The sequence below is a fragment of the Drosophila gunungcola genome (genome assembly GCF_025200985.1).
Source record: "Drosophila gunungcola strain Sukarami chromosome 2R unlocalized genomic scaffold, Dgunungcola_SK_2 000006F, whole genome shotgun sequence".
In the NCBI taxonomy this organism is placed as follows: domain Eukaryota; kingdom Metazoa; phylum Arthropoda; class Insecta; order Diptera; family Drosophilidae; genus Drosophila; species Drosophila gunungcola.
This window is the reverse complement of record NW_026453168.1, coordinates 25,915-53,079: the sequence shown is the minus strand read 5'-3', so window position 1 is coordinate 53,079 and position 27,165 is coordinate 25,915. Positions and strand designations below refer to the sequence as shown.

The 27,165-nt window shown below is 39.0% G+C and overlaps 3 protein-coding genes across 3 annotated transcripts in view; 1 reads left to right on the top strand and 2 right to left on the bottom strand.

Annotated features, from left to right (window-relative positions):
• LOC128255128 (SH3 and multiple ankyrin repeat domains protein 1) overlaps positions 1-27,165 on the top strand; it is a 65,521-nt gene that overhangs the window by 24,618 nt on the left and 13,738 nt on the right. Inside the window, 2 exon segments of the mRNA XM_052984658.1 lie at positions 1,832-1,900; positions 7,799-8,290. Coding sequence (XP_052840618.1) covers positions 8,123-8,290 — 168 coding nt within the window. The 5' untranslated portion in view covers positions 1,832-1,900; positions 7,799-8,122.
• On the bottom strand, positions 8,429-9,362 carry LOC128255129 (uncharacterized). The gene is made up of 3 exons (XM_052984659.1): positions 9,080-9,362; positions 8,732-8,855; positions 8,429-8,672 (listed from the first exon to the last, which is right to left on the bottom strand). The coding sequence occupies exons 1-3, from the start codon at positions 9,344-9,346 to the stop codon at positions 8,581-8,583; spliced, it is 483 nt and encodes a 160-aa protein (XP_052840619.1). The 5' UTR covers positions 9,347-9,362; the 3' UTR covers positions 8,429-8,580.
• On the bottom strand, positions 9,540-10,194 carry LOC128255130 (uncharacterized). The gene is given in 4 exon segments (XM_052984660.1): positions 9,540-9,635; positions 9,693-9,776; positions 9,779-9,827; positions 9,888-10,194. Coding segments are annotated over 4 exon segments (435 nt in total). The 5' UTR covers positions 10,110-10,194; the 3' UTR covers positions 9,540-9,555.

Here is a 27,165-nt window from a genome sequence, read left to right as displayed (position 1 = left end):
TAGGGTTCTAGGCTTTTTATTTAAGTCAAGACTAGAAAATTAGGGATTAAGATAAACCGTTGAATTCTGGGTATTTCAATACGCACAGCATTTTTAATTTGTGATTTTAAAAGTCATTTATAAAGCTACTCGGCTTCATTTAACGATTAATTCTGCTCAACGATTAAATGTTCGTAGTGTAATTTATTAGGCTACTTCTCTAAACAAACTTTTAATGCATTGTTTTTAACACTAAATTTTCCCCCTTCACTCTAAAAGCCATTTATAAGGCTGCCGCACTGCATCATCCTCATCATAAGCCTACTGTGCTGTCATATGGTTTTTGATGATGATGATGATGAAACCTAAGCGGCTTATGTTTAGAAAAACCCCAAATGCAAAAGCCTGCCAACTCTCGACTCCCATGTGGCTGCGTAATCAAATGCATGTAATTTGAGTTTAATGAGTGTCAAAGTTATTAAAAATCATTTGCTCCGACCAGTTATGGTGGCTTTTCTGCCAACGGCTTTGGCTTTCGGCCAGTCAGCAGGCCAAGCTTTCGGTCCATGAAAGGCAGTGGCAAACGCAAAAGTTACAAAATCGTTTCGAGACATTTTTGGGTTCGTCATCGGGCTTAATTACTGGCCAAAACTCATTCTGCCGCCAACGATTCTGGGTAAATGAAATGTGTCAATAAATTTAAATGGCGGCGAGACCGAAATTGAGTTATTAGAGGGAGGCCGCTAGACCGAAGTGAGATATTTTAACAAAGTTGTTTTGGTGTCAAAGACAGCAGCAACAATAACAAACAATGATTACAGTCGACAGTGTCTGCCATAAGTTGTGCGACCAGTTTGCTGATACTCTACGGAAAGCCACTTGAAAATTCTTGGAAAGCCGATTGTGTTTACATAATTTAATATAAGCTGGAGTTGCTATTTTTACTTTGTTTATTCAAGAAAGGCCAGCGTTTCCAACGAAATTAGGGGAATTTGTTATGGCTAGCAAACTATGAAATTGTAGATTTTGCTGCCTTGATTCATACGTTTCTCAATGGCGGCCAAACTGGTAATAAATTTTAAATCCACAATTGATATACAAGTGTACGGCAAGTGACTTTTGGTTAATTTGCCCACCAGCCATATACTTGGCCAGTCCGAATCTTCGGTTGGTGGCTGGCTGGATTGGTCTGGACTGAAAATTGGCAAATGTAATTTTTATGATCTGTGTTGTGGGCGTTGCACACCCACGACCCCGGCACTTTTCCCGCCCCCCGAAGGCCACCCAATCACTCTGATATTGATTTGATTGTGCGCCTCTGCTGCTCTCGGCTGCTTACATGGCGTATGATTGATGGGCCTGTGGCCACGAAGGACGAAGAGGACGAGGAAATATGGCAGTACCCTGCCATCGCTGCTGCCTGCTGTTGGCTGGAGATATAAATTGCATTTATTGGGAAAATTGACAGAAAAAATATTTGCACGTTAAATAGAAATTAATCAAGAAAGCGAAGTTGGGGCAGGCATGACAAAATAGTCGACACGAAGATGCCCTAATAAAAGGAAATCAAAACATATTACAACATCATTAACCTTGGTAAAATAAATATTATTAAAAACTGCCTTATTAATCAAATTTTAAAAGTAAAAAACAAATCATTTTTTTCAGTTTCCTTTAAAACGCAAGAAAAACAATATTAATGTTGGGTATCAATTTAAGTTTTTTAATAGTCTCTTATTGAAATATTATTATAAACGATTTCCAATTTAAAAAATTTAAAATGTAATTGTTAAAAAAATCATAAATCAAATGAAATACTTAACCAGTTTCTTTTTAATTTTTTTTATTACAGCCACCACATGTCTGGCCCTACAGTTTGAGCTGCACTGGGTTCTAAGCCACTCGAGGGCAAAGGAAAGGGGTAAGTTGATTGGCTCGTGTTACTCACAGCTAAACGCAAAACCCATAATTTTTTCGCATTATAAATGTATATAACTTACATATAAGAGTCGTTACTTTTTTATGGTCGTGTTTCCATGTGTCCATCTGTATACTTGTCGGTTGTCATTTGTTGTTTTGGTTTTGAGATTTGCACTGCATTCGGAAACCGGTTGAATCGGTTTCGTGGTGATCAAAGCATTTGCATAAAGTTTTGTTCTGTTTTTCTTTTTAATCGGTGTGTCTGTGTGATTTTTCTCCAACCACCAGATTTTAATTTATTTTCATTGATTGCACATATACAACTTTTGACTTAATGGTGGCTCTCTGACGTAATTCGAGCTGCTGAAATTAGCAAAATAGTCGTAATACTTACCTTATGAACTTCTTTTAACGATCTCAGGGTTTTGAACAAGTTGTGAAATGGTACGATTTAATTAATGGATCTGTAAGTTTAGTTAATTGGCTAATTGATTGACAATTTGTTAAAAACACTATACTGGGCGTTAGGAGTGAGTTAGTTAGTGGGTATGTGGATATGAACACCTGCTTAAGACGCGTCATTGTAGTTATTTAATTAATATATGAAGGTGTGCAATGTTTATTCAACGATATTCAAAAGTTTTTAAATCGTATGTTTAAAAATTTAAAAGGTGTCTTTACTTTTTCTGTTATATAAAACCATAATATACTCCCAAAGAGTTCGATTTTCGAAGCCACTTTTGCCGATAACTAAGTCCGAACTATAACCAAGTAATTTTCATCAAATAAATGCCAAGATGTCATCGCTTCCTTTTCTTTGAATCGAATTTATTTGCTTTTTTTTGCGATTCCCCACAGATTTATCTGATTCTTAGCCAACTTCTCTATCTCTTTTCTGGTTTCGAACAGGAAGTGGATGGTTGGCCACCTAGCTAAGTGGGTTCTGTGGTTTTTGGGTGGCGCGGTTTCGGATGATTCGAAGGTAATTTGTTGCCGGTCGGTGGGCCTAGACATAGGACTGATTGCCGGACTAGACTGACAGCCGGGGCAGCAAAGGGTTTAGCTAGGGCCAGTCTCCACACACTCTCATGGTCGACGAGTCCGGGCTAATTCTGGCATTGTATTAGCCAATTGTGGTGGCTCCTCCTCATTCATTTTTCCCGGTTTCTATCTCCTTACGATTTTTATTTCAGTTTCAGTTTGTTTGGCCAGCATAATGATGCCACTTGATTGAAAATGAACGTGACTTGAAAACAAGTTTCGGGGTTAAAGTTTTCTTGTTTTGCTTTTCTCTCGTCTCGTTTCGCTACTCTGCGGTCTTCTCCACCAATTCTACTGTTCGAATAAACAGAAAATAGCAAAATAAATTAGCCAGGAGATGCTCTCAGCCATGAACTTCTGTGACATGTTTTGCTGCCTCAGCTTTATTTACCGACGAGGAGCCATGCGAAATTGCATTTAGTATTATTTAATTAAAGTTTTCTCTTCGCCGGTTGGATCTCCACCGTCTCGCTCTTGGCTGGGATGCGGTCTGGGCGCCATTTTGTTGCATGTTTCCTAACAGAATAATGTGCGCATTTCCGTTTCCGGCACACGCAACAGTGCACCGAGAGCCGTCAGCGTTGAAAATGGCGCCTTCGATTTAGCAGGGGAACAGTGGAAGATTCAGAAAATGTATTAACCGAATTTTTGTAAATATTCCTTCATAATAAATAATAAATCGAATATAGTTTTTTGCATCACAATCCCTCTTTTATTATTAAAAATTTGAATCCTATTTATCCATGGTTGAACACAAAAGGTTTGGCTTTCTCCAAATCGAATACTTAATCGTTTTTCCTATTAAATCCCATTTATTGTACTGTCCACAACGCTGGATGGTGGAAGAGTAATAGTTTGCTATTATTAAGTTTTGTGCGGGTGAATTTTGCATTCGTTTTGTTGATGCCGCAGTAGTTGCTTCCGATTTTGCAGCAGTTTGCTGCTGCCGTTACCAAGGCAAATTATTATAGCATGCACAACAGAGTGTGCCACAATAAGTGGCTACGCAAGGACCCCTTCCTGGCGCCCTCCGTCCTTCTGTTCTCAACCCATCAGCAATCCCCACAAGATTGAGCGGCAAGCCATTGCAATGACAAAAGTAATTTGCTTTTAAAGCAGCACCAACTGCAGCATGGCGCAAAGGCAATTTAAATATGCATGGGCTATTATGCATAAGCGATGCTGTTTCTCCATCCTCGGATATTTCTGCACAGAGGCAAAATTTTTACATCAAAATAATCTTGATCGAAAGTTATCAATTCGAAAGAAATTTCTCAATTTTGGTTTTTAACTAGCAGTTTAAATAATTTGGTATAAAAATTCAGTAGATAACAAACATACTAATTTCTTCCAGTGCACTTACACTTATTGGTGTATGCCACATGCAACTCCAGTCGCATTTAGTTGCGCATTCGAGCAAACCCAATGGGGCTCTCCACTGACCCACGGAAGTTGCCCGTTTGGTTCACGGACTCCAGGGACCCGGTGCTGTAACTAATTCCGAGTAAAGCCCATTCGATGTGGATTATTTAAAACTTAATTTACATGGCCGTCCTCTGCCCGCTTAAACCCTAACCTTTAGCCCCTCTCGGTCGCTCTGACGCTCGTCTTGACCCCTTCTCTTTCTGGCTCTAAGCCTGGCTGACAACTGGCTCGAAACGGAGCACATTGTCATTTTCAGTTTGTCACACTTTTGCCCAAATAAAATTTCATCGCCTGTCATAAACTCTTGAGAGGCAAGTGTCACAAGCACTTAACTCAAGGAGGTGCACCGGGTGAAGGGGGTGGCGCCAAAAGTGTAAGAGAGACAGCATTATGGTTAGGTAAGATGTGAAGGAGACAGTACTCCGAAACTGCTCAAGTGGGCCAGGTCCAAAAAAGAAATATGCCAAAAAAAATTCGTCATGTGCCTAAAATCAAGATATCACTAGAGAGCTTCATATGAAAGAGATAAAGTGCGACATACTTTTTATTATTGTAAGCAATTGATAAAGTTTATTACCAATTACACTTTTAAATCAGGAATACGATTTATATATATTTTTATAACTATTCATTTTTAATTACAGTATGTTGAGATTGACATCAGACAAATATAAAAATTTTAAGAGCAATAAAAATAGAAAAATTCACCATTAAAATTGAAAACATATATATTATTAAAGCGGCTTTTCCTTTCATCTTTCTGCAATAAAACAACGACATCACTACCTGGGCTATCTTCTATATTTCCTTGCTGTAAAACCAATTAATGTTTACCTCACCCAATAATAACTTTGAGGCTGTCAACAATTGATTCCGTCATAAAAGAGAGCCATAAAATGACTCTACCCCAATAGATAACGTGCACCTTATGCAATAATGTTTTTGCTTAGAGTCTGGCAAAAAAGTAAGGCGGATCCAGAGTGGCCAAACCAAATAACTGTCATGGCTAAGACAATAGAAAGGACAGACAACAGACAGGCCAGACATCCCTAGATATATACAAAGAGGGTGGGTAATAGCGATCGAAACCGGGGAGCACCAAAAGTTGTTAGTTTGACAGCCGCAAGACAGCTGTCTGTTCGAAAAAAAACCCACATTTACGAGGGGTAGCGAAAAAAGAAGCGAAAACATAAATTTTGATTTACTTGCCTGACAGTTGCTGCCCGAATTTCACACGCACCCCACAACCATCAAAGGTCGGGCACAATTTTCCTATTAGTTCAAGTGAAAAATCGCTGCAAATCGGTGAATAGAGCATGGGGCAGTAAATCAGGCAGACCTTGCATATGCCGCAGAACATATATTTCATGGCAGAGCAGAGAGTATTTCAAAGGCCCATTATGGGCTAAAGTATGGACCAGCAACTTTTCCAATTAAAAGCGAAATAAACTTTTGCCTCCGGAACTCGCTGGCTAAAATTTCAATTAAAATCATGACTGGCTAAGCTGGAATAGCCAATAAAAAGCCCATCGAATGATATTACCGATTTACCTGCCTGCGTTTCTTGTCTTTAAATTAAGTTGAATGACTTTAGAGCGACCACGTGGCGTATACTTAAGTATCGCAAATCGTTTCCAATTAAAGTGCCAAGCCAAAGGCAAAAAATCTTTCGGCTTATCATTTTTTTGGCCTTTTCCACTATCACCATTAATACCAATGCCTTGGCCACCTTCGCTTATCACAAACAGAAGTCTGGCGACGCCGCTCCACTTGTTTTTTTTTGTTTTTATTTTCGTTTCGTGGCGTCTTTGTTGATAATTTCACTTGAACAGCTTGGAAATTTGTAGGTTTGATTGACAGCCGAGTGCCGGCCAAGGTAAACGGGCCTGTTGTCTTCGCGACTCACTTGTTTAAACGCAGTTTTCATTTCTCGTATTTACTTTTATTGATATGTGTATTTGTGCATTTAATTAATGTATTTCGATGGAGTTTTTTGACCGTGACATATTTTCGTATTTGTTTTTGAGCGTGCCGTTAAAAACGGAGGCAGTGAACCAGGGAAATTGGTGGTATCTGTACTTAATTTTACTCTTTTTGAGAACTTTTTACAGGGAAAAAGAAACTAGTAATGTTTCGTTTAAATTTTTTTGAAGGAAAGGCTTAAATAAATATTATAAAAATTCGTGACAAAGTCCATTTTATTGCAAAGAATTTCAGGCAGATATATCAAAAGGGAAATAAATAAAATGGATGGGTAATAATTTATGTTTTTCCAAAGTTTCATTTTATTTAAAGATTAATTTCAAGTTAAAAGTAAGAATCAATAAAAGAAATAACAGGAATATTTATATTTATTTATGAGCTTTGATTGTATTTTTAAATACAAATTAATAACTCAACAAGTCTTATTTCAATTTATATATATTTCACCTTTTACAATCTTTTGCCCTTCTTAAGAACGGGTATTAATGTTAACATTTAGCTGGAACCCCTTTCATCTTTTATTAAGCCCACCCACAACTTTTATCCTCAATTAGGATATATATCTTTCTCTGCGAGCGTTTTTCATTTTACACTAGTTTTCCCGCATATTCCGCCTCTTTTCGCCCCCAAAATGCCAACACTAACTAGTTGAATGCAATCAACACGCTCGCAATTAAATGCGACAAAGTGCGGACTTGCAGATGTGGTTGCTGTTGCTGGTGGGTAACCCGTTCCGCCCACAGTTCCAGTTACCTCAACACGTCCCGCCCCGCCCCCTTTTCCATCTCCTTCAAAAGCGACAACTGTCAGCGGGCCTTTGGCACACATTTACATGCTGCACACCCCCTTTTGCACCTCCTCCATTCGGGGTTAGCGTGTGAATTAAATTTGTGCATAATTGCAGTTGCAACTGCCATTGCAGTGCTGCAGCCATAAAATGTCAATATCAAACTGTAATCAACAACGATAAATGTTTTCTGCGGCCCAACTGTTTTCTTTTTCACTTTGTCAATCACTGCAGAGACATAGACATAAAAAGGGGCTGTAAAAGCGGTGCCAATTGAGTGCTAATATGAAGTGCGTAGGAAAACTGCAGTCGGGATTTCGGAAAAGTAAACCAATTTAAGAATTAAGTTTTCAACGCTAAGTGCTGTGCAAACACGTTTTCTGTCTGGTTAAATGGCTTGCCTTTTGCATATGTAAATACAGTTTTCATGCGAATTAATTTAGTGGAAATGAAAGTAGAGAAGTTTTATGGCTTAATTGCCAAAAGCACTTTAATTATGTATGACTTATTTTGAATGCCGGACAGGAAGCATATTTTAATGGCAATTATAAAAGCGTGGGCATACATATTTTGCTTATTATGTCATATTTCAGGAGCCCATTTGCAATAGCTTATTTAAGTTCTATAATTATTTACAAAAACCCATATAATTTGTAATTTCAGAACCACCATGCGACAGACTTTACGAAACATCACCAGCGAAATGTCCAAACGAAACGGATTCCATCAGCAGAAGGCCCAAACCAGCCGACCCATTAAATAGATTGCCAATATAAAAATAAACAAATTTACGAATACTTACCAAACTCAGGGAAATACCCTTTGAAGTGCGAAAAAGGAACGCGAAAAGGAGCGGCAACGAGAACTCCGAGAAGGAGAGGGAGAAGGTTCGTTTTTCCGTGGAGAGAGTGATAGAAAGCCGCCAAAATTACGACGTACCACCCACCCACGCCCAAAGTCAAACAGAACCCGGCCAACACGGACGCCATGTCCGGGCCGGGGGCGTTTGACGATGAGCCGCCGCCGGAGCCGCGGGACGGATGGCTACTGGTGCGCATCCACGTGCCGGAGCTGAATGTCTACAAGTGTCTGCAGTTCCCATCGGAGCGGCTCGTCTGGGATGTCAAACAGCAGGTGCTCGCCTCGCTGCCGAAGGTATGTCGGTCACTGTCATTACCAAAGCCATTATCATTATCTCGCAGTGTATATAGATCAGTGCATGTCTCATGTGCGCTAGAAACTCCATAAACGGGGGAAAAACATCTACAGCTTGGGCCCTTAAAAGTTAATGAGTGTTATGCAAAATATACTTTAATTATTAATGCTCAGTTATTTCGATTAATATTTAACAATACATTTGAATGACAGAAATTTATTTTGAAAGTTGTAAATATTGTACAATCGAAACCATCAAATTGACTGCATTTCGCACACAAAATTCGATCTTAAACATAACCAGTTTCCAATTCATCCTCGTAGGCGAACAGAAGTTCCACATAGTAGGACCAAACCACTAACCAGGCGTACAGCAAAATAACTATTAAAAAAAAAAAGATTAGTTATCAAGTCACATATTAAATATGATATAAAACCCACACATTGTGATGACAGTCAAGGCTATTATCACCCAATTGTAGGCATAGACTGTCAAGGTCAGAATGTGAACCAGTATCCAAATTGGCGTAAAACCCAGAAAGGGTAAAAAGAGCATCTCATTGTTCTAATAGGGAAAATAAATGGAATAAATTAAAACCTTAAAGAAAATTTAAGTTTTATTCCTGAAAATTGATTCTTTTATAACCATTTTCTTTTTTTGGATGGTTCAGAATTTAACCATTAAATTTAACCATTAAAAAACCTTTACTCTGAATATTAGGGATACAATTTTATCACTTGCCAGAATTTTTAAGTTATAAAACTAATTTGGAAACCAAAGAAACTTACATTATGCACTCCAAGGCAGAGCATTGCCGATGCAATGACTCCGAAAAAAGAGAAAACCATAGTGGCCTTGAGGGCAGCCGGCGCTGCGAAGATCGACCGCTGGTACTCCGCCGGGAAGATGCACTCCATCATGAAGCCGGTGCCGATGGTGATGTAGACAAACCAGGTGAGGAAGATGCAGCCGAAGAGCAGCACCCCGAAACGCAGGGAATAGCAGAAGCAGCAGTTGGTGAAGATCTGTTTCAGATACCTGCAGTGACACGCCATGGCATAGGTTATTCAAAAATTGCTCTACAAATTCTAAACAAAAAATTTCTATAACTTGTTGAGTGAATTGAATTTTCGACACAGTTCGATTTTTTATCTACTTCGACCTTGTACATATAAAGACAAATTAAAAGATGATGACTAGATCAGAAAATACAAATAAGTTATTTCATTTAATTTTTGGTAGGTTATAATCAGACGACAGTAGATCAAATAGAATCGTCATATTCCACACTGCCGAGATATTTGTAGAAAGCGTGCACTATCATCAGAGAGTACACCAGCCCAACTATGGGAATGAGTTTAAAAATTAATTTATATTTGAATAAACAACACAAATACCCACCAATAATCACCACCTGGACGGTCAATATAATTGGAGGGGGTTTGACTTTCACCAGCTCGACAACGGCCAATATAAAGTACAAAAGAGTATAATCACGTATACGACTAGCCAGAGAAGAACAAAACCTCGTTTGCGCTAAATAGTAAATAGGTTATATCAGTAGTCTCCAGCTGAAGCGAAGAAAAACCGTCTCACCTTGGAGGCCGCATAGACGAGCAGGATAGAGCTTAGAGTTCCAAAAACCAGGACCGGAGACATGACGACTGGACTCCAGGATTTGTTGGACACCTCCCTGATAAATATTGTGTCGTTCGTATGCGTTATTAGCTCCCCAACATGGAAAATGATGAAGATCCCACCAATGATCATGCAACCTACGTTTAGGGGCAAAAAAAAGCAGCACCGCTTAAAGAACATGTTGTTAAAATCACAGTACCAATCACAACACAATTATTTATGAATTTCTACATGAATTTTGATTGACAGTCTTGAATGCAAGGATCAGTTGATCTTAATACATTTTTAAAATAGAGAACTAATAATGGAACTAATGAAACAACGATTCATAGATATGAAATTTATTTCTGTCTGCAAAGTGGTGAAATTTGTAACTAATCTTATTTTGGTGACCCACACAAAAAACCAATTACAGCCGAAATGCAATTCAATTTTTTTTACGACTTTTTGCTGATTGAAATTTTATACGGCTAAAGGCTGCCACGTGCCCTTACAACATGAAATTGGCTAAGCCCCCCTGCCCTCGAATGGCTGCCAAATGCCCTCGTGAAGTTTCAATTTTTTGAAGTTCAATGCAATTTTCCGGCACAACTGCAGTGTCTGAAGTCGTGCGCCCAGCCAGAAATCGTGACGCTGCAGATTCAAAGATATTTGACAACTGAATGGCAGTCTGTCAAGAAAGAAAAAAAAACCCATCTAGAAAGAAGGTTAGATTGGTAATGAAATGAATGTAACCATTACTAAAATATTTGCTTATCAAATTACAATTTTTTTTGAAAATCTTAAAAAAAAATAGGAAAACAAAGAAAGAAAATAAGAGTCCAAAAGATAAAGTTCCAGAACTAAAAAAAAGATGAACAGATAAGTTATATTAAACACCTCGGAAGTGAAATCTCCCAGTAATCTTAGAGTTCCCCAATTAAGGCGGGAGGCTAATCCTTGTCCATTGTGCTAATGAACGTTAAACAATGGCCAATCAATTGTATACATTTAATAACAATTTGTTGAGCAAATTGCTGTCGAAACATTGTCAAACGCAATTCCACTGCGGGGGCCGCGCCCATTTCAATATTGAAACCGCAAAATTGCAAACGGAAATTCGGTGCGAAACCCAGACCCCAGCCGAAATAGAAACAGCAACTGAAACTGAAACCGAAACCGAAACCTAAGCTGATAGCGAACTCGAAATCGCACAGGAATCGTTTCGATTGGAAGTGAACTGCGCTGAACCGAACACAATGACCCCCAGCTAATTGCATGGCCCGGTCTCTCGTGCCGGTTCCGTTTTCAATTTGGTCAATTCCAGTTCGACGTGGCAAGTGACAGACTCTGCCTTGTTTTTGTATTTCGGGGGGCGGCTCATTGGGGCGTGGGGGCGTGGCTGTTCTGGTTGTAGTGTCAGCTTGCAGCTTTGCAAATTATGTTGTAAATTTCGATCGGGTGTGGGAACCAAATGCTGCCTGTTATTTGCTATTCAAACTGTTTTCGGGTGATATAAGTTCGCACTGGCAGGTCCTGGGTTAAAAATGGCTTGTGTTTACTTTTAGAATTTCGTTTAAAATTTATTTGAGATTTTTATTTCGAACTTCTTTATGTCTGATATTTTTTTCCAGCCTTAGATTTAATTTTGCCTTGTGTTTTTTATTGTTTTATTAACGTAATTTGGAAATTTATTTCTTAAACAAGTTTTTTATTTGAACTTTTCGTCTTACAACAATAAATCACTCTTTATTTAAAATATATATGACTATTTATGCTAAATTATATGTTTGTTGAACCCCCATAGTTCATTCCTGATTTCCATGAGTTATTCCACCTGGCTTTCAGTTTTTAAAAACGTGAAAGCATATCAGGTTGGCGACACATTTCCTGCTTCCACAGTCGTATATCAATCAGCGTGTTGGGCGCATATCTTATCGCAGGTTTTCTCTTGCCACCGAACATAGAACCCCCTATAAACGTACCCATATATAGTCTGAAGCCCATCATAAAGAATACGATTCATGCTATCATGGCGCAAATATTTGCAGTCCAATTGAGGTCTTTCTTCTTCTCACATTTTTGCTCAACCTATTGAGAGCCTTCGATAACTGAAGAATGGTTGAGCAAATCCCGGAGACCAAGACAAACGTGAGTGGCAGTAATTTTACATTTTATCGGTCGACGGCCGTTATCGGGACACCTGACGATGGCGGCGGGTTCTATAAATGTGTTATTATTAGGTCGGGCGTGGAATTTGCTTTCAATGACCGATCCGCGATGATCAAACGGAGCTTCAATTAAACTTCACACCATCCATCAATCAGTCAAACAGTCTGTCAGTCTGTCAGTCAGTCACTCAGCCAATATGTCGCTGCTCCAGTTTGCTGTTGTGTGTGGGCCTCTGGCATCTCGACTTCCGCCTGCTAATCAAATCGAAATTGAAGCTTTTCTGATCTGTATTCGCTTTTGTATTTTTAGCTGAGTTTTTGCCTCGATTTCTGGGTGGGCGTTACTTACCGGTTTTCGTCTAAGTTGTTTTGCTTGTAATGCTCCACGGGCTTTGTTTGGCCCGAAGTTCAGCTCAATTAATAAACAACTTTAGCTCGTGGCGATAAGAAACCAGTAAGGAAAGCTTAGCTGCATATGGATTTCTTGGTGGCTCAATTTTGGTCTAAGGTAGCAATGGAAAATACGTGTAGGGAACATTTTTAATGGCATTACGATAAGGGAACGAGATATAATGGTTATTGGAAATGTTTCAATTGTTTCACAATTACCTTAAATCAATAAAATCATGCTCATACATCCCCCCCATTTAAAATTATATATTAAAGTCTTCAAATTATTTTTAAGAGTGCATTCTAGCCCTGATTCTTTAATTTTATTTTCAAAACTTTGTTGTAACTAAAACTTCAAAGAAGTTGGATAAAGTGCAAGCAAAATTCCACCGTAAATCAGCCAAAGACTAAAGCATTCAAAGGGGATTTCTAATCGAATGCTCTTAACTTTCCAACAAGAATAGACAGACAGACAGATAGACAGACAGACAGGATAACTAAAAGTGCATGAGGCAAAAAGGAAGGCAAAAATTGCTTTTAGCCAATCGTAATTGTGGTCTGCGAAAACGTATATGTGTTTGGTAAAGAAAGACTTTCCCCTACAAGTAACACCAGCAACTTTAATCAATTTAAGACATTTTTGTTCAAAATAAACACAATAAATCTTGAGCTAAAATTGCCTAGGAACCAACAATAGCAATTAGGCTTAGTAAATGGGCAATGGCCTAATTAAGCCAACTTAATGTGTAGTTTCAAATCACATGCAAAGAGTTGACTGCCTAAATGTCTTTTGGGAATTACTGCGAAAACTTTTGCGCTGCCTCGAAAATTTTCAAAATATAGACATTTTGCACAGCACTTGTGTGTATATAAGACCCTTTGTACTTCTTCGCCCATCCAATCTCTGGGCGCTCGTTAGATTTAATGACGCCGCATAGTTTGCGCACGCACGACATCATTTCAGCGACTTTTTGTCTCACTCCCGCGCCCTGTTCCCCTCCTTTCTCCTCCATCTCTTATTCAGCTTAAGTGGCATAGAGACCCAGTTGCAGGACCCATCTGCGTCTATATCTGGGGGCCCGTCTCTCTGCCCATTGAACCGTTAATTTGGGTGAGAACTTTACTTGGCCCCGCCATCGCATTATTCATTCGGGCCGCCTAGCAAAACGCCAGAATGTCACATACTTCTGTGGATAATTTCGCTCCCTTTGGTGGGAAGGGCTTTCTGCCAGGCTCAAGCCATTGTTCGCAGCAATAAAGATGCTGCCGATAGAGCGCTCCCTGCACTCGATTGGTTAAAAGTCCTCGGCTGAGATTGAATTCTCTACTAGGAGCAAATGGGGAAGGCAAAAGGAGCTGGGAACAATGAAGTGGTAAAGTTTTATAACCATTTGATGGCGTAGGGAACAATGTGTATATGTTTAAGGCATGTAAAGGTCATGGCATGTAGTATAGAACGCATAAATATTCGAGTATCCCACTCGCTGTATGCAAATTTCTCATGCGTTACTTCAGAGCATAACAAATAAAATCACAACACAACAGCATGCAGCCATAATAAAGTGTACAAAAAATAAACTTAAATTAAATGAAATTCATAAAAAAGAGTTTTATGACATTTGCCTTGCTCAGTCGGGCTTACATTGCGTATGCGTGATATGTAAATTGTATGTAGGCTAAACATGTAAATGCCATCCTATATATGAGTCAGTGTATATGTACAAAAGTAAATTTACATGCATAAAACGAGAGCATTGTTATGCGGCATGACAGCCACAACAACATCACCCATCGCCGGTAACAAGATTCCTCGTTATTAATTAAAATGTTTTGGTTTCATTAATTTCGGTGCTGCTCCTGGCGTTTTTTATTTAATTAAATGTCAAACAAATTAAAAATTAAAACGTGAAACAAATGGAACACACGTGGCCTGCTTTGGATGAATTCAACAAATTGTTAAATGGAAATGCTGTGGCATCCCACGCTACGTATACGCAATCTGACCTGCTGCACTACGTTGGATTCAATGAACAAATAAATACTGATTAAATTTACACGCCGCAATGTTTGACTATCATCTGATCCGATATCGTGTTCTGGCAATCGCTGCGAATTATTGGCGCAGGTGGCCTTTTGGTTTAAGGTTTGTGGCTGACTATAATACACCCATTAGTACTTACACATATGCCAAGATAATACCATGAATAAATAATATTTGCGGTCTTTTATTCCTGTTATTGTAAGACATTCTTTTTCCTTGCTGCAATATGTATTTATTAATTTTAAAGTTTAAGTTTAATTTTAATTGACACGAAGCCCGCAGCGACAGTCGGGCGAACACCTACGCAAATATTTGGTTGCAAGTTGCAACACTCGTTTTTCGCTGTTTTCCACTAGCGAGACAACGAGGCACATTCAGTTCCAACTACGAAATGTGTCAAGTACAGCAAACAGTAACAGATTTATGGCCAAACCCCAAGACACGCGACCAGGAACTGTTTTTCCATACACCTCGACCCCCCCTGGAGCACCCAATCTCCGCCAACTCCTCCCTTGTAATTCAATTAAAATGCAAAAAAAGGAATAAGGCGCTTCAGGCATTCGCAAATGGAGCAAGAAAAGATATAAAAACGAGTAGAGGGGCAGGGCTGCTCCAAATGGATATGTATCCATGACCACTGTGAGTGGTTTCTTTTTTGCCTGCGGACAGTTCTCGATAACATTATCGTGAACAGACTGTGACCACAGAATATTTCAACAAAATTTCTGACATTTTATCAGCAGGCAAACAAATACAAAATTACAAACTGGCAAAACAACACAAAAAAAAACCCAAATATTTCGGTGAAACCTTTTGACTGCATGTTTTACTTTTATTTCAATGTGAATTTGGGAATCTCGTGTATAATAACCATTTATTATGCTGTTTCTCAAGTTGTTAATTTTTTTTAGGATTTAAGGGGAACAATAACCAGGCTGTGTTTCTTTGTTAATTTTTTGTATTCATAATTTTTTTTGTCTAACAATTTAACAGTTCAACCAACTTAAATAAATTAAATCCGTTAGACAAATCGAATTGTGTAAGTAGCCCTCTAAACGACCTTGACTCTGAAATTATATTTGTTTCTGTGCTTTTATCGCTTCATGTATCAATGAAAGTTGCATAAAGCGAGGTAATTGACTTGAACAATAATAGCGGGACAACAACAAAAAAATGGGGAGTGCTACAGTTCAGACAAAAGCAAAAAGTAATTGTAGTGATTTGATTTTAGCAAAAAAAAAAGTAAAAAGCCACCCTTGGTGACATTCAAACTAAATGGAAATAATGGCAGAAAGTAAACAAACACATTAGTTACAGTCCTTTTAAAACTGTGATTATTAAATGCGTCAGAATCCACAGGAATTAAAGTAAAATAAATAGCTTTAATTTATTATAGCATTGGAATTTTTCTTAATTGCATTATTATAATAAACATTTTGAAGTGATAATATTTTTATTTGAATTTATGATATTTTTTTTTTGCAAAAACTACTATTTCCAGTAATTTAAAATATGCATTTGAGTTGGCGTTTAAAAAATGATTAAAAGTTACACAAGTTTATAACTTACAGGTTTGGTGTCCATTACCATAAACTTATGCTAAACCCACTAATTGCTTTTAATATAAAATAATAAAACATAAAAAATACTTGTTTAAATACTGTAGCTCTGATAGTTTTACCCCGCTAATGACTATAAATAAATCTCTTAAACCGTTCGCTTGTATAATAAAGTCAAATAAAATAACATAAAATATAAATGAAATAATCGCTATAAAAACCAACAAAAGAGGTGACGAACAACGACTGTTAACAGCGCGGAAAGTTTAAAGCATTTTGAAGAGCGCTCAAGTGTTGCAGGCAAATTGAACAACGCAAGTTCAATTCCAAATACACACAAATATCACTCGCATAAATGTAATTTCCTCTGCATGTGTGTGCCATTCTGTTTGAGCTGCCCTCTACCTAAATTATTAATGGCACTTTTATGTTGCTGTACTTTATTTAGTTCTCTCTCTGTTTTTTGCAAATTTAAATTTGATGTTGGTTTTGGGTTGCTTTTCAATTTCCGACGCCCCAACGCCGAACAATGAAGCACTTCCGGTGACTGTTTATATGTGGCTGTAGATTATGTTCATTAGTTTGCGTCAATTTGTTTAAACCGTCGTATGTGAATATAGAATGTTTATATAAATTGAGCACTGAGGCGGGTGGTAAACCCTCGAACAGCATCCACAACGGATATTATAATTATGATGATCTGAGTTTTGGGGAGGGTGAACGGAATACCAGCATTGTTGTGAAGACCCCATATTACTAACGATTAGCCATTATTGAGCAAACTTATCTTGTGCTTCGTCTTTCTTTCTCTTCTTTTTGTTTCAGGTAAGAACCCGTATGCCAGGTCCAAGTCGAAGTGTTCGAGTATCTCAATCTCGCACTTCACCATTTATGGTGTACTTAAATCACAGCTCAATTGGTGCGAATCCAGTCGACTTGAGTTTAGTAGAGGTAGTAGAAGGTGTTTGAGTTCCTCAGCAGCTTATGCCCAAATGTGGACTCAGCCTTTAAAGAATGGCAGCGCCCACACAGAGAAAAAAGATTGAGTATACAGTACTTTAAAGCTATAATTAATAAATAGTGGTTCGGACAACGATAGTACATTTTACATATACTTCATTATTAAAGTAATATTTAATTGGGTATTTGTCTAGACAACGAAAACTGATGCCAGAAAACATTTGCGGAGTATCATTGTTAAGTATTAAAATAGGATCTAAATCAAAACTTATATTAAACAATTACAAGTCTGGGTAACATATTTTATAGCGTTAAAGAAACCCTAGTACTTCAATTATTTATTTATTAGTTGCCAACTGATAATATCGTAGTCCTGTAATAAAAGCCACTTAAGTTGTGAAGCAATTGAACCAATATTTAGTTTTACAAATTCTTTACTATGCATTTTTTCTCAGTGCAGGCATAACTGTGCCAAAGGCACTAAGAGTCGAAAGAATGTGAGTGTGTGGACCAGGTTGAATGCCCCTACACCGCCGCCACGCCTATTTCTCGTCCGCCCCCTCCTATCGCTTAGCTGCAACCACTTGAGCTATTTTAACGTACAGCCAAAGCGACAAAATTGTGGAAAGGGTTGAGCTGGGGACGGGGGGTGGAGTAAGGCCAGCTCTCCATCTCTTTGGCAGAAAATATGCTGGCAATTTAGTGGGCGTGTCTCGGCCCTAGTTGAAACTAACGCCACAGAAAAGAACTTTTGACGCCAGCAAAGTGCTCGGAGCAAAAATGTAGTAAAACTCAAGAGGAGAGGCAGAATGAGGATCGCAGAAAATATCTCGAGTTCATTGCTTGTAAAATTGACTTTAGCCAAAGGAGCCAGTCGGCTGAAGAAAAAAACTGCCTGCAATTCAAACTCAAACAAGCCGCAGATAGCTCGATACAATTTTACAAACAGTTTGCCTTTCGTGCCTTTGTTTTTCAGCAGTCAAGGCAAGCAATTCCCTGTAAATAATGAAATGTTTTGGGGTGTATTTATTGGCTAAAAATTTAAAAATATTTTAACTTAATGTAGTATTTTTTTCAATTTAATAAATTTAAAGCTTAAATAATTCTTTTTAAAATATACTAAATTAAACTTTAAATTCGGGAGGTAAACTTACTTTTTGATAGGTAACACATAGTCTTTACCTTCAAGTATTTTTATCTTCACATTGGATTTTTCCTGTGGTATCTGCTTGGCTTCCTTCTTAGTTACCTTTCCTTTTGGTGCTTCGCTTTGCGGCAGTTTCGGTTTTCTCGCAGTTTTTCCGCCTCATTTGCCATAGACACCAAATGTCCTTCAGCATGGTTTTCTAGCTTTTCCAGCCTGCCAGCAGTTATCTTTTTTGGATACGAGCCGCCGCTACCACCATGCGGTTGGTTGGCCAAATTAAAGTAGCAAAAACTCGTTTCCGATACGGCGCACGTGCAGCATCGCCAGTTGCAAGTATCTAGCTCCGAGTTGCAACTGGCAAAGTCTCCAATTGCAATTTGGCAGAAAGCAAAGTGAAAAATGCAGGGGTGGGGCGCGGTTGCGGGAGAAAAACAAGCGAAGTAAGCCGAAAAAAGATTTCGCATTTGCTTGCTCGTTGGTGGCATAATTCGCGCACCAGGCGACGCCCCAAAACATACAGAGAATTTTTTTGCACGGTGAAAAAGTATTGCTTTTTTTCCATTTTACATTAAAAAGGCCTTGTTTAAAAAATCGCTACCAAAAATTTTTGAAATAAAAATGTGAGATATGGGTGACATCCAAACTTACAAGTTGATTTTCACCGAAACTACTCGTATTATTGTTTATTGTATTAGGGCTTGCTTAGAATTCAAACTTTGACATTTAAAAATAAGGTTTACGGCAATTAGAATGCTTTATTTACCTATATTTTCACAGTTTTCTTTCTGTGTAATTATGTCTCCCAACTCCAGAGGGAACTGCCTTCGATTTACGAGCTGTGAGATTTCGTGCCTTGCAATTGGCAGCATTTTTCCAGCACTTCGGCTTGTTTGTTGTGGCTGTGCAGACGCAGACTCCAAACACTTGGCTCTGTTGGTGGCTTCGATGGCCAGCTGATGGCTGTAGTCGCTGGCCATATGTTTATGGCTCAGGCCCAATCGCGAAATGTTCCCTAATTACAAGTGGCACTTTGCCGACCGATGTTGACCCAAATAGCGGCGAGAACCAGCATTCCCGGGCATTCTACTCTATTTTCAGGTGAAACAAATTCATCATTAGATGCAATTTGTGTCCCGTTCACCTCTCAAAAGAATCGCTGAACCGCACATAAAGGGCCACGAGACCGCAGCCAGCCACTCCAGAGATTGATTTAAAACCGAGACTGGGGCCAAGATCGCAGAGTGGGCAGCCGGAATGGGGACGAGAACGAGAATGGGACCAAGAACGGAGGCTAAGACTTCCAGAGCACGTTCCGTTGTCAAATATGGCTGCGGTCAGTTTTTCCGCAGCGGCCAAGAAAACTTTTTTGCCATGGCAGCTGCAACTTCAGCTCCATGGCTGCATAAATTTTCGCATTCGAGTTGCTTTTACCATTTGTGGGCACCCTTTTGCCTCCGTTTACCGTTAAGTTGCAGCCACTAGCAAAGGCCCGCAAAAATTCAAATTTAGACAATCCGCCTCGTAGAACACAATGTAACATGGCTTGGGCCCTGCTGTACCATTCTTGAAAATCGAAAACTAAGATAATACACAGAAATCCTAATCGTTGACAGAAGTGCGGCCAGCTGTTTTAGACAATTTTCACACTTGGCCAGCACCTGGATTTTATCAGCCAATGAGTTTTTGTATGTTTGCGGAGCCTGAAAATATATTTTGCTTTGCCGTTTTTGTAATTCACACCTGAAACTGCAGTTGCAGTAGCCGGGAATTCAAAGCTTTTTTGCGCTTTTGTTTATGGACTGAAGCGATATGAAGTGAGTTTCCATTTGCCACATGCCACATGCACGGCGTTAATTGGACTGCTAAAAGATTGCGCACGCTGCGTATACTTAATTGTTTCTGTTCAAAAGAAAAATGTAGCTGGAGCCATGTTGAATTTATTAGGAGGTAGCACATAAATCGATTTTTGTTTAAATTGTATTTTAATATTTTTTTTTTGTTACAATGCTTTTTATTAATAGTTATGTTTTCAATACAAATTGACTAAAAGAAAACATGCTTTATAAACAATGTTCTCTGTTAATTCAAATTGATTTTAGAAAATGTTTTATTTAATCGTTATGACTGTAACAAATGTGATTGTTTTATAATTATTTACCATATCTTTCTTAATCCCATTATATTTATAATATTATTATAATGTCTATCTGGATATACAACACCAATGCGAAGGTCTCATTTGTCTTGAATAGATCTTCTCTGATCGGCTTTTGATCATTTGATGCCGACTCGAAGGGCTCAGCCCCCGAGCTGTCACTCGAGGTTGATTTCAGCCGAGTGGCAGTTGCAGTTGCAGTTGGACGTCACCCAGCCACTCAGCTAATGGGTGCCCCTCTGCGTCTCCATATCTTTGTTGATATATCCACAGAGTACACCTCTGTTGCGCTTTCTTTCCTGTGCCGTTTGGCTGCCAGTTGACCGATGGCTGTCTATTTGGGTCACAATAAGCTGCCAGCACTGAGCGGCATCAGTCAGCGTGCTGGAGCCTCAGCAATTGTTGGAGTGCTGGAGTGCACTGAGACGGAAGTTTGTTTGCCAACTTGTTTGCAGTTAGTCGCTGTCTATAGTCCGCAGTCTATACTCTGTAGTCCGTTGTCCGTAGTCCCCTTGTCCGTTGTCCGCTCGGTGTTGCATTGATTGGGCAAATGGCTGCCAGCATCGCCAGCGGTCCCAAAGAGTAGTATTTTTAATCCCAGAGCAAAATCAGAAACAGGTCAATGTGGCTTAGATATGTATGGATGCGCCAATAAAAAGGGAAGGGTAAAATATAATAGACGGAAACGAATGTAAATATAAAAGTGCTGGTGACTTAATTGGTACATTCTAAGTTGGTAAAGATTTTTGTAGAGGGCTTAAAACCATTTTATTATTATTTTGGTTTTAATTGCCTTAAAGTTTTTGCATATTATTTAAATCATCTCATTACTAAGCTCTTTTATCTCTTACAAGTACACAAGCATTTTCTACAAAAGACTCTTTTATCTTTATGTTGATATCAAGTTTTTGGATAACGGTCCTAATATGTAGTTTAGAAAAATACTATAAAATATGCTTAATGTATCCAAATTGATAAAATTTAATTCTGTGCACTCAAACTATTGTGACATTACAATGGAACTTCAAACAAAAATTCCTTACCCAAATAAATCGAATTTTTCAAGGTATGTCATTAGAGTGCCTTTGCTCAGCCACCCCCAAAACTAAAGCAAATTCCATTAGGATTTCGTTTATACTATTTACGCAGTATAATTTTCATTGCCCTTTTCAAGGGTGACTTACTTTTTGTGCCCCAAAGGAAACAAATTGGGTGGGTTTTTCCCATAGCTCTGCAAATGCTTCTTACACAGTTGGCCATAATTAATTTAATGGCCGAAATTACCTCTGCTTATGCATGACGGAGAACGGTAAAGGTTTGCTCAAGTAATCCGCAGTGGACGGAGTGGAGTACAGAACTCCACTCGCTGACACAAATAAGCCAAGAAAGAAAGTGGCCAGAACAAATGGGGGAATGGCTTTGGCTCCCAGCCACTGCAACCGATGGATCGGATCCATTGATCCGCCTCGATCGGATCGGCTAAGTACGGTTAAGCATGGAGCACGTTTGGCATCGAATCGATTAGCAATTCGAGTGTTCAGCAAATGGTCAGTGAAAGAATCGTCGGACACGTCGCGCATGTCTCCCCAACTCCCCAACTCCGCAACTGCCGATCATTGGCATCATTATCATCATTATGGTGCCCCGTTCTTCAGTGCCTCGTGTCGTCTGTTGTTGTTTGCTGTTGTTTGTTGTGTGTCGTGTATCGTTTAGTGGCGCATTTTATTGTTCTACATTGTCCAGCGGAATGACTTTGACATAGAAATGGAAATGGCCAGTCCGGAGGCCTTTGTAATACCTTTCACTGGCCATTTTTACTGGCCGGCGACACATCCTTTCCTTCCTGCAGGCTGTGCCAGATGCCAATGCACTCTCGGCTAGCTGGAAAAGTGGTTCATGGGTTTTTCCTGCTGCCAGGTATTGCTTAAATTGTTTCAGCCACCCCTTATGTTTTGTGATTCTTGGCTAAGGGTGGTTTTACTATGCCAAGAAAAATGTGCACTACTAAACTATTTAAATATTGTTTAAAAATCTTTGAAACTTGAATTTAACTAAGGAACTGTATTATAAATCTAATTGTGAACAAATCATATATTATATATAGATAATTTAATACCAAAGCTCGCAACAAATGTATAGGGACTTATTTGCAAATGTGGACTCAAAGTTTGATAAAACTAACATTTCAGAGATGAACTGATATAACTTAATAACTTTTCTAAGTTTTATGTAACAACCTACACCTAACCAAGAGTATCCTGGCTTCGTCTTGGGTTTTATTTGCATGCCCGTTTATTTATATTTTGTTTTGTTTGTTTGCTATACAGCCGAAAACCATTTCCCTTCATCTCCCTTCGTGCGTAGGAATATGAAAATGCTGAAAGCATTTCCACCGTTCTTTAACCCCAAACGAGAAAAACCTTGGAAGACCCTCTACACTTGGACCTCCCCTCTCGGAAATTTGTCGCATGTTTCTGCTTAGATTCAAGCCTAGACAGGGCGAAATGGGGATTTCTCCAGCCTCCAGCTACAGGGAGCTCTTCTTAGGCAGTCATAATCGCCAGACACGTATATATCGCATATACATATCCGTGCATACTTAGATGGATGCATGCTGTTGGCTTGTGTTTTTGTTTTTAATGTCTGCCTTCGGCTTGTTTTTGTTTGTTTGTTTGCCGTAGTCGTTGTTGTCTGGGGTCTTGTGTCTATGTAAATATTGATTTTTCCTTCTGGTGCAGTCTCTGTTGGAAATTTGTTTAGGCTAACTGCATTAGTTTGGAAAAAAAAATTGAATGTAAAATGATATGATGGAGACGAAAAGGTATTTTATATAAGACTAGAAATATGAAAAAGATATTAACAAGAAAAAAAGAAATAAGATTCTTTAAATTTACTATTTTCATGATTTTGTGTAAGAGTAAGAAACTTTTGGGTGCAACTTTAAAATGGTTGTCGCATTAAAGAAATACCCTTGTAAGTTCTTGTTTCCAATCCACTTCCTGTCAAACTGTGAGGCTAAAGTGTGGGTTCTTTGGCTAGGCATTCCCCAACTTTGTCCACCTCCCCCCGAAAACCCCAACCAGCGGCACTTAGTCTGCCAGATGGGGCATATACCACCGACGAGGAAATATCTTGGCAACATGGTTCTGTCATGCTGCCTGGCTCTTAAGCTCGCTTTTTGGACGGACTGCCGCATTCCGTGCAACATTGTCAACGGTTAATCTCTGAAAGGTCTCCTTTCTCTTCCTCCAGGTGACGTGCTGCCCCCTCTCGTCCCGCCCCTGGCATTTTGCAGATAGCAGCTTTATTGCAAATGCCTGTCACCTGCATTCACAAGTTTTATGTTGCTCTTACCCCACCCCTGTTTGCTGTGGCATCATCATGAGCTTGTCCACATCCTTTAGCCTGCCACTATATTTCTGCAAATTCTCGTATGCTTTGTTTTTTCTTTTTTCCACAGTTTTAGTTCACCTTTCGACGCTCGCTGTCAATGTCCTTTTGTCCCTGGATAGCAAAACCCCCTGTTTGTCCAAATGCATCTGGGTGTAAAAAATATGAATGGCTGATGGGCGTTGCGTCGCCGCTGCCACGCCCCCAGTGGGCAAATAAATTTCATGTCGGCGAATGCAAGTTCAATGCACTTGACTCTGATAAATGTTCGGTGGGTTGGATCGGATGCGATGAGTTGGGGGCCTCAAAAGAAGTCTTCAGCATCAACACTTTCTTTCACGCCTCAGCGAGAACTTTTCGTCTCAGTTCAAGTTGCACTTAGAAAAAAAAAACACAATAGTTACATAATGTTAATATAATAATACCAGCAATTTAAACCTTTACACTATCATTTACTATTTAACCATATTAAAATCAGCTCTATTTTTTTCAAATTCCAATTGTAACTTATCTTCTATCCCAGCGTTTAAATGGGATTTGTTTTAATGATGTGAAACTAATTTTGTATGATGCATTTGGCTGGGCAAAGTTAGCACAGAACCGATTCTGATGCTGTAGGTGGGCATGACAAGACAAACATCTCGGACGGATACCTAAAAGGAGGCAACCGGCAGAAGCAGGAGCAGCAGCTCACAGCTTTTGCCCACGAAAATCTAGCCAAACGAAACTAGTTTCGGAGCAAAGTTTGCCCCCATGCCAAACTATATGATAACGAAACGGGGAACAGGAAGACGCAGAGCAAACCCAAGGGTTCCAGGCAGCCAGCAAATGGGATGGTTCGGGATAAGTCGGCTGTAAACTTTCTGTTGCTGAATGGCTTTGACTTTGACTTTGAAGCGGCTCGAATGGCTGCTGGCGAAAGACACGTCATTGACCTCCTGGCGGGAAAAAGAGTAGCCATCCGATCTGTACACAGAGAGAAAATATTTCTTATATTAATCACATACTTTTATATTAAGAGCTGAGAAAAAAAAAAACGAAATAAATATAGATAGAGCTTCATAAGATTTGTTGTCAAAAAATTATTAAATTAATAACAAATTACTTTACTTATTTATTTAGCAAGAGCTATTAAAATAATTTTAATATTTCTGTTCTGTATGATTAAAACATGCATTAATTCAGATATCATAAACCAAGTATCGAGTTCTCAAACAAACGAGATAAATTGAGCTGCGCCTCAAAATGCAATCAACTTGAAATTAATTACCGCAATCCGCTGTCACGGCACGCATAAATTAATAAGCTCCGAATTAACCAAGTGTCGCATGAAAGGGTAACGAGGAAGGAGGGGAGGAAGCTGATCTGTAAGGGCAAACAAACCGAACCCAAAACCATTCCAAGTTCAGCGTCGCAAAATTGCCAAACACTCGAACTCGGGCGATAGGAATGCGAATGTCGAACAGAAACCGCGACTGAAAACCAGTTTTGAGAACGCATCTCCTGGTAGGGGCACTGAAACTAACATTTTTAACATTAAATGGAAAAATTAAATTTACGAATCTTACATATAAAGAAATATTCTAATTGCTATACAAACTCCAGCACAGAGAAGCCTGTTTGATAACTTCAAACTCCATTAAATTTAAAAAAAGTCATGAGCTCGACCCCCAAAAAAAAAAGCCTTTAAAAAAGTTCAGTGTGTGGTTCAAGTTGGTGATGGTCGGGCGGCATTGTTCGAGGCTCCAAACTGCGATTCAAAGTGGCTCTGCGGTTAACCACAGGCATCCCATCTTCTGGTTCCTTCTGCTCCCTTTCGGCAAACGAGCTAAATTTATAAGATGATGTGACCAAGTCCAGGTTCAGGTCCAGACCCAGGTCTCCGGGTTTCTGTGTGTGCGAGTTGGCAGATTACATAAATTGATGTTGAAGCCTCTTGGGCTGCAACTTGAGAAGACCAGACATCAGCGGAATCGGACAATCTTCCACAACAAAGAACTCAAAGCGAGCCAAAGATGCAAGCACAATGGCAGACAAAACACTAAGTGACTGTTAAAAAACGAGTGAATTCTAAAGTTTAGCATTAGCTGGAAACAAATGGAGAGATTTTTTTAGGAGCTAATGAGCAGGAAATGATTCACAAAGTCTGACGCAGTTATTGTGCTCTAGAAAACATATTTGCCCAACAAATGGATCTTTTGTTTAATATTGGCGCATGTGTGTAAATATTTTCTTAAAAAAGTAAACTAGAACCAAGGTAATATTTCTGGAAAGTAGAACCCTCGAATGGAATTCCGTGGATTAGCACTCTGAAGCAAAATTCTTTGAGTAAATATTTGTTTAGTAATTTCAAACCATTAAGTTCGGTTAATTCAAGAAATCTTATGGCGCAAAAGTAATTTTATTGGCCAGCATTTTTTTATATTTGCCCCATGGTGCAGCATCTTTTTTCTGGTTATGCCTTTATTCTTCTTTTTCCGTTATCACTTTGCTGCTTTGTCAACTCATTTGGCTCAGAACGTTTGTTATTCAATACCTTTTTAGTGGGAGTTGGAGGCACCAATGATTTGCAAACTGTAGGTTCGCGTTGCCAAATGCCAAAATAAACCGAACACAAATGTTCAAAAATAAAAGGCATAAAAAATGTGCTGACACTAATGAGACCATAAATGTTTAGAGCTCGCCAAGCCACCAAGTTTCCCGTGGAAGGTGGAAAAAAACCAAAAATCAAAACAAATGCAAGCCGTGACTTTAGCGGCAAACTCAAAACTACAGACTGCAAACTTTGAGTTAGTGGCGACTCTAATTGCAGCAGTAAAACGAGATAACAGCTACACCGAAAACATTGAGAAAATTCATTTTTTGAACTGTGTTGGGCCAATAAACCTAACCATAGAAACATCTGACAATTTAAAAAAATAGTTAATCAAGCAAATCTGATGCAAAAATGTTGTGAGGTTCCGAAAAAAAAGGAAAGGGTAAAGGTTCTGTACAAGCCTAGTATTTATACGTTTTAAAGATAAATATTTAAACATTAGTTTCATTTGGAAACAAGAAAAATCCACATTTTTCTGTGTAGAAAAACAACAGATGGTCGGCGACCCACTTCCATGCTTGGAGGCTGTCCAGTCCATCGGACTGGCTATTTACTTTTTGCTGGCACTGTTTACGCTTACCTGCCGCTATTTCCCTCTCGTTTTGCTTTCAATCAACAAGAAAACAATTGCAACAAATGCAGCAAAAAGTCCAACCAGCATCACCAACTACTGTTTGACAATTTATCAATGATGTCTTTTGTTGCTGCTCGCATTGTTGTTGGCCGAGTCGCCTCGGGGTCTTGCGAGTATTTCTTATTGGAACAGGAAGTCGCTTATTTGCTGGCAGCAAGTGCACAGCGAACATTGCACATCGCATTGACATTTACTTGAGTTCTCGCGTCTGAGC

Coding starts and splice junctions, on each gene's coding strand:
- LOC128255129 (XM_052984659.1), bottom strand. CDS start 9,346: ATGGCGTGTCACTGCAGGTATCTGAAACAGATCTTCACCAACTGCTGC. Junction 8,856..9,079: donor TCTGCCTTGGAGTGCATAAT/GTAAGTTTCTTT, acceptor TTTCCCTATTAG/AACAATGAGATGCTCTTTTT. Junction 8,673..8,731: donor CTTGACTGTCATCACAATGT/GTGGGTTTTATA, acceptor TTTTTTTAATAG/TTATTTTGCTGTACGCCTGG.